We start from the raw sequence: 14929 nt of genomic DNA, 5'->3' as shown, positions 1-14929 counted from the left end.
ATATATAATGCATATATATTTATATATAACATTTAGATAATATGTGACATATATCAAATAGATATACATATAATATACATATACATATACATATATATATGTATATACATACATACATATGTATATATATATATATATATATATATATCAGTCGGTTCAGTTAATCGTCGTTTTTTTCTTGGTTAACCAAAACAAATTGGTTCAGTTAACCTTCTTAACTTTAATCTTTTTAGTTTTGTTAAAAATAAGGAAAAAGTAAGAGATGCCAACCAGGCCATGTTCTCACGTTATTATAGGATGAAGTGTCCAATATTGATGTGGGCTCTTCTGATTTGTTAAGCAACCCCTAACACAGACTATCAAGTTTAGCTAATCCAGACTTAGAGAGGAGAGGGATGCAAGAAAAATAACCCTAGGCAACCACACCCTTAAATTGTTGACAGCACAAAATTCTTGTAGAGAAGCCTTCTTTGTTCATCATCCTAAAATTCAGTCTCTAAGGCGCCTTACAAGCTAATAAGTAGAAGCTTCCTAAGGAAGAAACTTGTCCCACAAGTAAGATTAACAAAATAAGCTAAATTAGACTAAACCTGCTCCAAGCAACTAAAAATACAGAATACTAAATAAAGGAAAAATTCTAGATTGAGACATGTTCCTAATCATAACTCTTAAGTATGAAAAATTACAAAATAGCCCTGCTATCCTAAAATGTTGGAAAGCCAAATGAACCCTGTCCAGCTGCAATCTCAACCACAAGAAGAGCATCTTAAGGTGGGATGAGAACCTAGGATCTTTCCAAGTTGATCCCACAACTTATCCAGCTTCCATGTGGGTCCCATGTTATCATAATGGTTCCAAGTAAGCGTAGGAGCAACTTTGGTTCTCTTAACACACCTTAAGTTGATTCCCATCACTGGCAAGCTGGGAGTGAAACCTACTTAAACTCTTGTTGACCCTAATTAGAAGGCAGGGGTAGATGATGGTGATATTCTTCTAGACAAAGGAGTCTTTAAGAGATTAGTGGCTCAAGTGCTATACTTATTCTTTACCAAACCAGACATATTATATGTTACGAACTTAGTAAATTTATGCATTGGCCAAGAACCACTCCTATTTAAGCCGCGGATAGGATCATATGTCTGTCATCTAAAGGAATATCCAGGAAAAGGAATTTTATATGTAAAGCAGTCATTTCAAGGTGGATAGATGTTATTGTTTTTGGATAATGTATTGGAGGCAACATTGTCTTATGGAGGTGTAGGAAACAATTAATTGTGTCTATCTCAAGGGCAGAATCATAGTATGGAGCAATGGTTCATGGACTCTTAGAGCTGCTAATAGAAATTTAATTATCCTTCAAATTCTTGATGAAATTCCATGGTACCTTACAGTAGACATACCCAACATGAAGAAGATACATCTATACAACTCTATAAATTCCCACTAAAATCTGTCTCTTAGTTTCATTGAACCACACTTCATAAAAAATTGTATTTTTTTCCCAAAATGCCTAAGGCACTTTCAAATCCCACTCCTCCAAACCTCCCTAGATCATATGAGACAAAAACATTTCCTGCAAAACTGTTACTCTGTCCAGATGAAGGCTAGGGCTCTGATTTTGGTAGACAGTGTTGTGAGGTTGTCAAGTTTGCTTTTTCAATCTAAGATGTGATCTAACCTTTATGTAAGACTGTTAGTTTCCTCAATTTTTGGTGTTAAGAAACATATTTTTGATTGCTACCCAAAGTAGTTAATGCCAATGACCTCCTATAGCTTCTGGGTGACACAGAGTTCCTGTTTGCCAAAGTGCTGAAAAGTTAGCTAACTTAGAAGGTTGCCTGTCTATTGTGGTCTATGATAGACATTAAACTAAGCCAAAGTGCTGAAAAGTTAGCTAACTTAGAAGGTTGCCTGTCTATTATGGTCTATGATAGACATTAAACTAATAGAGGGTTGTTTCATGAAAGCACCTAAATTACGAGATCAACCAATGAACCAAATCAGAATGGGGCTGATAGTTTTTTCTTACAATTTGGACATACCAATCCAAGCAAAACCATTCTCTCCACTTGCAAGCATTTTCATTTGAAACTGTAAATGTGTTGCGTTAACTACAAATCTTTTTACAATTAATCCCCTACATCTTTTTCCATTGTACATGATTTAGTTAATATCATCAAGAAATGAATTAAAATATGAATAATGTATAATTAATAAATTGAAATATGGTACCTATTTTGAATGTGAGTATAAAAATGTTGATTCTGTACAGTATAAAGAGAAACTGCATACTTAGTAAATTTAATTAAATGAATAAGTGTAGCTCATGCAGTGGGGCTTGAACAAGCTATCAGAAAACAGAAACAAGAGAGGAAGAAAGAGTAGAAAGGGTAGAGAAAGAGAAAAGAGAGAAATCCCAAGGAATCATTCCAAGGGGTCCTAGAATCACTCTAGGGTTTGTAGGAATCACACCATACAGCAAGAGAGCTCTTAAGAAATCTTCATTCATTCATTAGCTTCAAAAGGAAGAGAATACATCTATTTATAGAGTGACTTGTGTGGCCCGGAACACTGTTCACCATAATTACAAAAAGTACCAGTCTTTGTCTTGTGCATCAAGACACCTTATTGTCTTGGGCAGACCTAGGACAAAATCCATGGAGAGATCTTGCCATGGCTCATGTGGAATTGGTAAAGAGGTGTACAACCCTATATTTTTCTCTCCCTTTTGCCAATTGACAAATTCTGCACTGTTTGATCACACAATCAACATCAGCGTTAAGGCTAGGCCAGTAAAAGCGATCTTCTACCATAGCAATGATTTTATTCCGACCAAAATGCCCAACAATTCCACCTGCATGCAACTCCCATATAACATAATCACATAGTGAAGTGCTAGGAACAAACAAGCAAGTTCCCTTGAACAAATAACCATCATGGATAGAAAAGCCATGATATTTAGATTGTTGTCCAGCTTGTAAAGAACCATAAATGATGCTGAAATCCTTGCAACTAGCATAATCTTGCTTCAACTGATCGAACCCCACAACCTGTATAGACATAGAATGAAGTATATACACCACTTGGCTCAATGCATCAACTACTCGGTTCTCAACACCAGCTGTATGCTTAATCACAAAGTTATATTCTACTAAAAATTCAGCCCATTTCTGATGTTGACTACTAAGATGTTTATGAAATTTGAGATATTTGAGTGTCTCATGATTTAAATGCAAAACAAACTCTTAAGAAATTAAATAATGATGCCAATGTCAAAGACATTGCACAACAACATAGAATTCTTTGTCATATGTTGAGTACTTTTGTCTAGTTCATTAAGTTTTTCATTGTGAAAAGCTATAGGATGCCCTTCTTGCATAAGCACACCACCTATTCCAACTTGGGAAGCATCACAAAACACCTCAGATTTTTGAAAAGTTGGGCAATTGTAACAATGGGGTCTCAGTCATCCTTTGCTTGATAGTCTCAAAGGCTTTTGTTGCAGCCTTAGACCAAACAAATTCCCCCTTTTTCATAACTTCTGTAATTGGTGCCATAAGAGTGCTGAAATTCCTTATGAAACGCCTATAAAAAGTAGCCAATCCATGAAGGCTTCTCACTTCATGGATGTTAGTGAGGGTGGGCCAATCAAGTATAGCTTTCACCTTGTCAGGATCAGCCTTGACACCTTCAGAGGATATAACAAATCCTAAAGCAATAACAGTAGGTGTCATAAAAGAGCACTTTAAGTTGATGTAGAGCTTTTCCTGGCACAAGACTCTCATCACTTGACGTAAATGGTCATGATGATCATCAGGTGTATGATTGTATACAAGAATGTCATCAAAGTAAACAACCAAGAAATGACCAATAAAAGGACGAAGTACTTGAGTCATAACTCTCATGAAAGTGCTAGGAGCTAGAACAATAAGAGAAATTGCATACTTAGTAAATTTAATTAAATGAATAAGTGTAGCTGATGCAGTGGGGCTAGAACAAGCTATCAGAAAACAGAAACGAGAGAGGAAGAAAGAGGCTCTTAAGAAAAGAGAGATATATCCCAAGGAATCACCTCAAGGGGTCCTAGAATCACTTTAGGGTTTTGTAGGAATCACTCCATACAGCAAGAGAGCTCTTGAGAAATCTTCATTCATTCATTAGCTTCAAAAGGAAGAGAATACATCTATTTATAAAGTGACTTGTGTGGTCCGGAACACAGTTCACCATAATTACAAAAAGTGTCATTCTTTGTCTTGTGTATCAAGAAACACAATAACTTTCTATCTACCAATGCAAATAAACTAAAATTGAAAGGCAAGCACTACTAAGCTAGAGGAACAAGACGCTATAGCCCAAGCCCACATTGGGCTGGTCAAAATGACGATGATACCCCTGACCAGATCAGTCCAAGTCCCAAGAGTCTTCTCCATGCCAAATCAGAACCTGTTTGTTGGCCTTCTTCTTATGAGAATAGGCCTTATAATGTATGGACTGATCCCCATCAGTAGCTGACTTAATTTTCCAAGAGATATGTAGTATTTTATCCTCTTGGAAATAACCATCTTACTGAAGGGTTGAGAGATCCATCACATGGACGCCCAAAGATTGCGGAATAAGGGGCGAATTTCAAAAATTTTTCTCTCCCTTCAACTAGGAATCACATTCCCTATTTAGAAAATCATATTTTTAAGGATAAATCTTGAACTTTAAACTGAACCAGATCTGAACCAAAAGGAATGGGAGAGAATGATACCTGATACGGAGAAGCAATATCTCCCAACGAAGGTGTTCACGCCCAAGGAAGGATCCAAAGACTGCTCCCACTGAAGATGGCGTAGTGCAGGATAGAGCAGAATCAGCAGTGTTCTTCCCCAAGAACTCTGTCCTTCGCAAGAAACAGTAGGATGGAACGTGAGCACAGCTCCCTTTTCAATCCTTTCTCAAATAATTGATGTCAAGATCCAATCTTGACTTCTCCCACAGCTGGAGATCGAACTAGAAAACAGGGCGGCAAGAGAGTATTCGCAGGGTGCAGAATTCTCTCTTCTTGATTTCAGCACTAAAGAGGATCTGATGTGTTTCCTGGTCTCTCTCAAAGCTGCCGCCCCCTCCTTCCTTTTGTTAACTTGAAAAGATCAGCTCCTAATCCCATTAGGAGGTGCTTATCCAAATCATATTTGGATCAGCTTTCTCTTCTAATGATAAGGATAAACCCTTATCTTATCTGTAGATTAGATTAGCTTTATCCTAATCTTATTAGGAGGTTTCTAGATCTGGACTCTCTGAGTGGATAGGATTAAGACCCTATCCTAACTGCTAATCCATCTCAGAATTCGCCCCTTTAATTAACTAAATTAATAGCCCAGTTCGAAATTGGCTTTAGGCCCATTAAGCTTATGTGCTCACTTAACCTTCCTAACTGCTGCCCAGTTGGGCTTCCTTGTATGGCGTGGGACCCAAGCATTGATCTACACATCAGCCACATGGGTTCGGCCCAGTCTTTGTTACAAGGCCTGGTTGAATACACTGTTAAAGACAGTGCACCCCCTGAAATCCATCAAATGGGCTCTATGGGCCCAACACTTACCCTAAGTGGTCCCTGGGCCAAGCCACCTTGTAACACCCAGGGACTGTGGGCAGATGCAAGATTAGCCCATCAGGTATTATCCTCAATGGTCTTACACTTAACCTCTCAGCCCATAATGATCATACACTGCCCGACAAGAGAGGACCTCTCCCTCGGTTGCAAGGAACAGTGTTGCACTCTCCACTTATATGGATCCCGGGAATTAAAACCTTTTGCAAACATTTTAGAAACCATAATGTATATACTTTTATATCTCATATAAAATATACTTCGCAAAAACAAATTTCAACGGTTGAAATCGGCTGCCGGCAGTCTTGGTTTCCAACAGTGAGAATGCATCCCCGATCATTACCTTTGTCCGACAAAGGGGCTGATCCTGTCACTATGATCACCCACTCAGATGAATTCTCGGATTGTCCCAATATACCCAGGTTTTGACCCCCGCTAAGGATCTCACTGATTGGTACATCAAAGACAGCCCGATCCGACACATAGTGTAGTATCATAATCGAGTCTAGGGGTCGGGTGTAATTTTTCAGTTTTGCCTATCAATCTCCAAGGTCCAGGGCAATACTGAAAATCTGGTCCAATTCAAAGATTCAATTAATCCCACACTGTATGTGCCTAGGGTCTCACCCCGTTAGCTGAGACAATCCACCCCAACCGACTTGGTGGCACCATAGTATCAGCCTTGTCAGGATAGGTCTCCCCAGACTGACCCACTGGCTGTGAACATTCAAAACTAACACGAGTCTCAATAAGTGTCCAGTTTAAGGGTAATACACAGAAACATACCAAGGGAACATGAATCAAATATGTACTTTTATTCATTTACAATAAACTCATAAAGTACATCAATTTTGATTGAAGCTAAGGGCATACAAAACTGTCTAACACTTACCTCCTATATTCTTGTCAACATCCATTGATTTCCATGTCCAATTGAAGTAACTTTACCTATTCTCTTGGGAAACAAGTAGAGAGATAATGTTGTAAATAGCTTATCGTAGACTCTTAGTAGGAAATTGATGATAGGATCATAGGATACAGCCTCAATCAAACTGATTGTGGGATCCTAACCTTTCTATGTAATGACAAAACTTGTTGAAAAAAGAGCTCAGGTCATGTGTGGGGAAACATTACATGAGCTGGTGGGATAGCTACTAGTTGTCATGAATCTTTTAGGGCTATGCATAATAAGTGAAAATGGTTAATGAGCTGATATATATTGTTTAATGATGATTTTGTCTTGCTGGTCTTGCATGCCTATTTTGTGTTAGATCAAATGCTCAAATGTAACTTGCTGCTCTTGGCATGTAATTTTCAGGATTGATGCTTTCCTTAATAGTGACCAGAACCGTTGTGCCAGTAAGCTTCTATTTGCTTATGCAGAAGGGGACATTGAAGAAATCGAACGTGTTTCTCACTCAAGCACCATTTCAAACCTTGATCATATGGTAAGACTGATGCTGTTTCAATGATTCAAATTGTTCTATTGAATATTTTTATTGGATGCTGATGCATCTATCTGATAGGCCCCCAATTAACCTTACGTATGCCAGGAAGAGGAAAGGTCAACAATTGGCTAGGGGGGGGGGGAATAATTGAACAATTAATCACATGGGGGCAATTATAGCTGCAGGGAATAGGGAATAAGGAGAGTCTTGAGGCATTTATAGCTATGTCAGTTAGGAATAAGAAGAGTGTTGGGCATTTATAACTTGGCCAGCTGGGCATTTATTGAGGGAGTCAGTTATGCTGTGAGAAGAGTATAAGAAGGGGCTTTGGGGGATGGGGGAGGGAGGCTTTTGTTGAGTGAAGAAGACTGTGAATGATTGGGAGAGCCGGTGGTCTCTCGAAGAACCGGCCAACTGTTAATGTTCTTCTTTTCTTCTGTATGAACACCAGTTCCTTTGTTGATGTTCTAGTTGTTTGAATTCTGCTGTGAGTCTAAGAATTGTATATCAAGTTTCGGAGACATAACTGTGGTATCAGAGCTCGTCTTTCCTCGGCCATGGTGACAGCTAAGGAAGTGGTATCGCAAGTGGAGGGTTTCGAAGAACGCTTGTCTTCCCTGCATTCTAGATTTCATTTGGAGATGGATGGCTTACGCAATGAGTTTCAGCGACTCGATCCAGATAAGGTAGCAACTGGACTTTCGAAGATCTCGTCTCTGGAAAGCTCGGTACAATCTCTGGAAGGAGGTGTTCAAGATCTAGTGAAACGTTTTGATCTGTTGCTTCAGCAACAGGCCTATTCAGCTCCTTTGTCTATGACTGACATTGCTCCTTTAGTCGCATCGAGTCGTGCGGATGACAAAGGGAAGAGTGCAGCTTTTCCGACGTCTTCTTCGATGTCGGTACCGGAACATACTTTTGATTCACTTCCTTGGAAGTTGGAGTTACCTTTTTTTGATGGGGAAAATCCAGACGGCTGGATTTTTCGCGCGGAGCGCTATTTTGAGATTAATGGCTTGCTTCCGGCGGAGCGTTTGCGAGCGGCCGTTGTCTATTTAGAGGGTGATGCATTGGCGTGGTATTACTGGGAAGATGGTCGGCGACCTTTTCGTAGTTGGGCAGAATTCAAGGAGCTCCTCCCTGAACGTTTTCGATCGACTCAAGAGGGAAATTTACAGGAGCAGCTTTTATCATTACATCAATCTACTACTGTTAAGGAATATCGTCACCAATTCGAGGTGCTCTCCGCTCCCTTACGTGACCTGCCAGAATCAGTCCTTGAAGCAACATTTGTTAATGGGTTGCACGACCCTTTCTTGAACGGTGCCATGAAGCGGGGTGACTGGTATAGAACTAAAGACTTGGTACTTAAGGGCTCTAATTGAATTGTCAATGAAATGAAGAAATCTGGTCTTCGAGGCCGTGGTGGAGCTGGTTTTCCATCTGGCCTGAAGTGGTCTTTCATGCCAAAAGTATCTGATGGCCGTCCTTCTTATCTTGTTGTCAATGCTGATGAGAGTGAGCCAGGAACATGTAAGGACAGAGAAATTATGCGCCATGACCCACATAAACTACTAGAGGGTTGCCTGATTGCAGGGGTTGGTATGGGGCCACTGCTGCTTATATCTACATAAGGGGAGAGTATGTAAATGAGCGGAAAAACCTTGAGAAGGCAAGGAGGGAAGCTTATCAAGCTGGACTTTTGGGAAAAAATGCATGTGGATCTAGATATGATTTTGATGTTCATATCCACTATGGAGTTGATGCTTACATTTGTGGAGAAGAGACAGCATTGTTGGAAAGCCTTGAAGGAAAACAAGGAAAACGAAGGTTGAAGCCTCCTTTTCCAGCTAATGCAGGGCTATATGGATGTCCAACAACTGTTACAAATGTTGAAACCGTGGCTGTTTTCCCCACCATTTTAAGGCGTGGTCCTGAATGGTTTGCTAGTTTTGGCAGGAAGAACAATTCTGGGACAAAGCTATTCTGTATCTCAGGCCACGTAAATAAGCCTTGTATAGTTGAAGAGGAGATGAGTATTCCATTGAAGGAGCTGATAGAGAGGCACAGTGGAGGAGTTAGAGGTGGATGGGATAATTTGCTTACAATGATACCAGGGGGTTCTTCTGTTCCACTGATTCCAAAGCACATATGTGATGATGTGTTGATGGATTATGATGCACTCAAGGCTGTCCAAACGGGTTTAGGGACAGCTGTTGTAATTGTGATGGACAAGTCAACTGATATTGTGGATGCAATTGCTAGGCTCTCTTACTTCTATAAGCATGAAAGTTGTGGGTAGTGCACACCATGTAGGGAGGGGACAGGTTGGTTGTGGATGATCATGGAGAGGCTGAAGGTGGGAAACGCGAAGCTGGAGGAAATAGACATGCTTCAAGAGGTGACAAAGAAGACACACCATCTGTGCATTGGGTGATGCTGCTGCTTGGCCTGTGCAGGGACATATCAGTGCGCGGTGTGCGTCCATCCACTATGCCTGGAGTTACTGGTTTGGAAGTGATTATTCATTGTAAAGGCCTGCCTGATTTTGAAGATTCTTGGAAGCCTTTTGACTAATTTTGAGACCAATTTCCTCATTTTAACCTTGAAGACAAGGTTAGACTTTGGGCGGCGGGTAATGATAGGCCCCCAATTAACCTTACGTATGCCAGGAACAGGAAAGGTCAACAATCGGCTAAGGGGGGGAAATAATTGAACAATTAATCACATGGTGCCAATTATAGCTGCAGGGAATAAGGAGAGTCTTGAGGCATTTATAGCTATGTCAGTTAGGAATAAGAAGAGTGTTGGGCATTTATAACTTGGCCAGCTGGGCATTTATTGAGGGAGTCAGTTATGCTGTGAGAAGAGTATAAGAAGGGGCTTTGGGGGATGGGGGAGGGAGGCTTTTGTTGAGTGAAGAATACTGTGAGTGATTGGGAGAGCCGGCGGTCTCTCGAAGAACCGACCAACTGTTAATGTTCTTTTCTTCTGAATGAACACCAGTTCCTTTGTTGATGTTCTAGTTGTGTGAATTCTGCTGTGAGTCTGAGAATTGTGTGTCAAGTTCCTTTGTTGATGTTCTTGTTTCTCACTCAAACACCATTTCAAACCTTGATCATATGGTAAGACTGATGCTGTTTCAATGATTCAAATTGTTCTATTGAATATTTTTATTGGATGCTGATGCATCTATCTTCATAATACATGAAGCATTGCACTTCGGCACATTTACATTGACTTAAATGGAGAAATTGGAGTTTTCTAGTAGAACCATGGTTCCCCATTGCTTGTGAGGGGCAGCTTATTGCACTTTGGTTTGTGTTTCTTCTTTGTTCGGTTCTCTTATATTGATTTCATACTTTTGTGATCCTTGGCTATGTACTCTTACCTTCTCTTAAATTCTTTCTCATTGATCTAAACAGAGAAAAAGGGAAAAAGTCGAACAACCAATAATCACCTTTGTTTTGCTTGAAACCTTGTAATTTCAAGTTTCTTGAGTGCCATTATTCATGTTTACTGGCCCTAAGAAAAAAAAAGAGTGGAAAAGAAAATAATTAGGGGCTTTTCATGGGAGCTGGGGATTCCAAAAAATGATCACCTAAGAAATTGGGAACAATCTAATATGCCAAGGTATAGATATAATGTGGATGTTGAGAACAAGATACTATTCTCCATTTCTTAAGATCTAGAACATAGATACGAGTACTTGTATCCCATTTAATATGGTAATATGTGCTTATCTATTTTGGTTTTGAGGAAATATTATTGGTATGTTTCATTGTTCATCCTCTTTTAAAGTAAAGAAAAAAATCATTAAAGGACATGGATACGAGTATTTACCCATCAAGCGCTTGGCACCTCTTTCTTCACTACTTTCTACTTGTTCTAATACCTCCCCCTTCTCAAACTCCAGAGTCACAATATCATCAGCCCTCCTCTTCTGTTTTCCTTTATACCATTTGTAGTTTTCGAGGCACCAAGGCAAGGCTGGGCGTTAGGGGTGCCTTGTCACCTAGCCCGCCTAGGCGATGGATTTTTTATATAGAAAACATAGATCCTAGGGCAGTTCCCTAGGTACCATAGCCATATTTCCTTAATAATTATTCATAATTTTCATGTTAAAGTATAGAAAATGTGTTGATTAGACAAAATTTTAAGTTCTTCCTTATTTTGTTGGTTCACGTTTTAAAGTCTTTGAGGGTTCAATACATCATTTAGCAATGTTTGTATTGATTAAATCCTAACAAATAAGAAAATAATAAAAACAAATTAGTATATAAACACACAAAATGAATATTTTAGTTTAATAGTGCCTATTTTATAATTATAATGTCAAAAAATAAAGAATAAAAAAGTATTTTACAATACATAGTACAAAACTGCTTGGCGATTAGGCGAGGTGAACCTCAAAGGGCGCCTTGTCGCCTAGGCGTCGCCTTGACAACTATGACACCATTCTGGCATGTCACTGAAACTATATTTTGCAATTCTGCCAACTGTACCCGGTCTTTCTTCCACTCTGAAAAGTTTGACATTTAACACTCACCTTATTTCCTGCAATTGAAGTCTCAAAATACTTTGGCCTGGTTATGCTTTTTTCTTGTTTCTGAACATTCCTTCCTTTTAGCCTCCATTCCCTTGTCTCCTACTTGTAGTTTTAATAGTCTGGATCTGACATTCTATACTTTTCATTTTCTCTTCTAACTCCCTGAACATCTTTCTGGCAAATCTCTTCTCCAAAAAAGAATAGACCCAAACTGTTACCTCAATTTCTTTTTTGAAATCCCTGTCAATATCCACATGTTTATCAACTTTTGCACTTCATCAAGCATTCCTCGTCTCAACCAGACTCTTACCTAATTCCTCCATGGCTACACCTCTCGAATCCACTAAATTCTATCCAAATCAATCATATTCTCTTCCCTAGGCTTTGTTCTTTGAATTTGGAGGAATGTCTTTCACAAATAAATCTCAAGATTTAGTCTCAGAATCTACATTCTCACAAGCATCTGAAGCCTTGTGCCAATCACTAAACCATCCTTGCAATTGTTTTCCATAAACAAACATCCTTAAGCTTCTCTAACCTTCAATGGTCAATGAAGTTGCCTGCTGATTGGGCATGAAATTTCTGAGTTTGTCCTTGCTGGTTGGATTTTAATTTATGTTCATATATTTATTTATGTTTTGGTTTTGATTTCGTATGCAATAGTCTCTTTTACCTCATTCCCCATGTATGGCAAGCCCCCTCCCCAACCCAAAGGATGATGCTTTACGGTTTGTTCACCATTTGCCCTTTTGAAATGTTTGCAGATTATCAGGCTCGCAAGGAAGCTACCCACTGGTGATGTAAGTGTGCTCAAAGCCGAAACAACCAAGGAAGAAGAAGAGCCTCTTGATGAAAATGACCTCACTTAAATTTGTCGAACTAAAAATGCTCTACGAATATACTTCCGTACTGGTCTTACCTTTTCAATACGTTGTAATACGGGAGGGTTTGCATGTTGCAAGATATTGAAACGAGAAAGTGTGTTTTGTGTAAACTACTATATTGCCCATTAATAATTACAGCTGTTGCGTCATATTGAAAAAAAATTATGTAGACTATTCACATATAAACCATTCATATACAAGTTAATAAACAGTAAACCAATGATGAGTTCTATTTCTGATGCCAACATTGGCAGCTCAGCAGTCTATTGGTTGGATAGTAAGTAACTACCCGAGAGCGTCTGCAAAATGTAGAACTTGTTCTGTAAGTAGAAGTTGATAGGGAGCACTGCTAGTCGACTCGGAAATGAAACCGCTTTGACCACCGGTTTCTAGGTCAGACGTTCAACTGTTGGTCCAAATAGATGGTTCATTTGAAATTTAAAAAATTAAAACAAAATTAAAACAAAAACAGCCAAAAACTATTGTCTGGGTCAAATGGGTCAATGGTTCAACCATCAAGGTCAGTGAGTTGCTGATCAAGTCAACAATTTTTGGCAAAGGGTCATGTCAGCAGTGACGGAACCGGTGCCCTGGATGGTTTTTGAGCCAAATGGTCCGATCAACCGAAACAGTGACAGTTGGAAAACCATGTTTTTATGTTTGTTTCCCTCATCAAAATTCATGGGGTGGTTTCGATTGATCAAGGGGTCAAATTAGGTGTTTAGTGGGGATCCGGACTCTCAGGGGATAGCTTCCGGACTTCCCTTTAGGGATGTTCAAATTTGGTTGTTAAAACTGAAAACCGAACTGAACCAAACTGAATAAGTAAATTCGGTTCAGTTAATTGTTTGATTTTTGTTTAAAAAAAAATTGGTTTTCGGTTTTAGTTTGGTTTGGTTGAGATTTTCAACCGAACCAAAAGCCGAATTAATTTTCATTTAGTGAAGTATATTAAATATTTAATGTGATATATTTAATACTATATATGCTAATTAATTATTATATTTTCTAATGATCAATTTGGAAATTTCCCATTAGGCTTTAATTGTTTGTGAATAATTTTTAATTAATTATTGTTAATTAAGAAGCTAGATTAATCACTAATTGTTCATTAATTATTAATTGTTTTTGAAAAATACCTAATCTGCCAATTCCCCATTTGCATAAGGCTTTGGGCATAACTTTTAATTAATAATAGCTAATCAATTAAAACCATTGAGCTTCAGGGAATTCTAACTTTTAATGGATTTTAGGGCCATTTTAACTTTTAATTAATAACACTTATTAATTATAAATTATTTATTAATTATTGATCAATGTTTGTCATTTATGGTGGAATTAGGGCCCAATCAAACTGAAAACTGGATCAAACCAAATCGAATTCAGTTGGAGAAAATGATCAAACCGAATAATGTTGGACAGTTTTGTATGCCCTTAACTTCAATCAGAATGATGTACATTATGAGTTTATTATAAATGAATAAAAGTATATATTTGATTCATGTTCCCTTGGTATGTTTCTGTAAAATGCCCTTAAACTGGACACCTAATGAAACTCGTGTTAGTTTAGAATGTTCATAGCCAGTGGGTCGGTTTGGAGAGACCTATCCTGATAAGGCTAACACTGTTGTGCCACCAAGTCGGTTGGAGTGGCCTGTCTCAGCTACCAGAGTGAGACCCTAGGCACAACCAGATTTCCAGTATTTCCCTAGACCTTAGAGATTAATGGGCAAAACTGAAAAATTACACCTGACCCCTAGACTCGATTATGATACTGCACTAGGTGTCGGATTGGGCTATCTTTGATGTACCAATCAGTGAGATCCTTAGCAGGGGTCAAAACCTAGGTATGTTGGGACAGTTTGAGAATTCATCTGAGTGGGTGACCATAGTGACAGGATCAGCCCCTTTGTCGGACAAAGGTAATGATCGGGGATGCACTCTTACTAATGGAAACCAAGACTGTCAGCGGCCGATTTCAATCGTTTAGATTTGTTTTGCAAAATATATTTTATATGAGATATAAAAGTATATATATTATAGTTTCTAAAATGTTTGCAAAAGGTTTCAATTCTCGGGATTCATATAAGTAGAGAGTGCAATACTGTTCCTTGCAGCCGAGGGAGAGGTTCTCTCTTGTCGGGCAGTGTTTGATCATTATGGGCTGAGAGGTTAAGTGTAAGACCATTGAGGATAATACCTGATGGGCTAATCTTGCATCTGCCCACAGTCCTTGGGTGTTACAAGGTGGCTTGGCACAGGGACCACTTAAGTTAAGTGTTGGGCACATAGAGCCCATTTGATGGTTTTCAGAGGGTGCACTGTCCATAACAGTGTATTTGGCCAAGTCTTGTAACAAAGGCTGGGCCGAACCCATGTGGCTGATGCTTGGGTCCCACGCCATATAGGGAAGCCCAACTGGGCAACAATTAGGAAGGTTAAGTGAGCATAT

At 39.0% G+C, this 14929-nt stretch overlaps 1 protein-coding gene and 1 pseudogene across 3 annotated transcripts in view; both read left to right on the top strand.

The window, feature by feature from the left end:
* The window catches only part of GSNAP (gamma-soluble NSF attachment protein), a 92544-nt gene extending 79822 nt beyond the window's left edge, over positions 1-12722 (top strand). For all 3 annotated transcript variants that reach the window (XM_088952825.1, XM_088952826.1, XM_088952827.1), the window contains 2 exons: positions 6915-7044; positions 12358-12722. In XM_088952825.1, coding sequence (XP_088808951.1) covers positions 6915-7044; positions 12358-12462 — 235 coding nt within the window. In that variant the 3' untranslated portion in view covers positions 12463-12722. The remainder of the gene's footprint in view (positions 1-6914; positions 7045-12357) is intronic.
* LOC148846201 (NADH dehydrogenase [ubiquinone] flavoprotein 1, mitochondrial pseudogene) lies at positions 7575-9796 on the top strand (annotated as a pseudogene).
* Positions 12723-14929: the final 2207 nt, after the last annotated feature.

The sequence above is a fragment of the Nelumbo lutea genome, chromosome 7, assembly GCF_056320005.1.
Source record: "Nelumbo lutea isolate HS-2025 chromosome 7, American lotus-T2T, whole genome shotgun sequence".
NCBI lineage: Eukaryota > Viridiplantae > Streptophyta > Magnoliopsida > Proteales > Nelumbonaceae > Nelumbo > Nelumbo lutea.
Note: the sequence above shows the minus strand (reverse complement) of the source record. Positions and strands in the feature narration are given on the sequence as shown.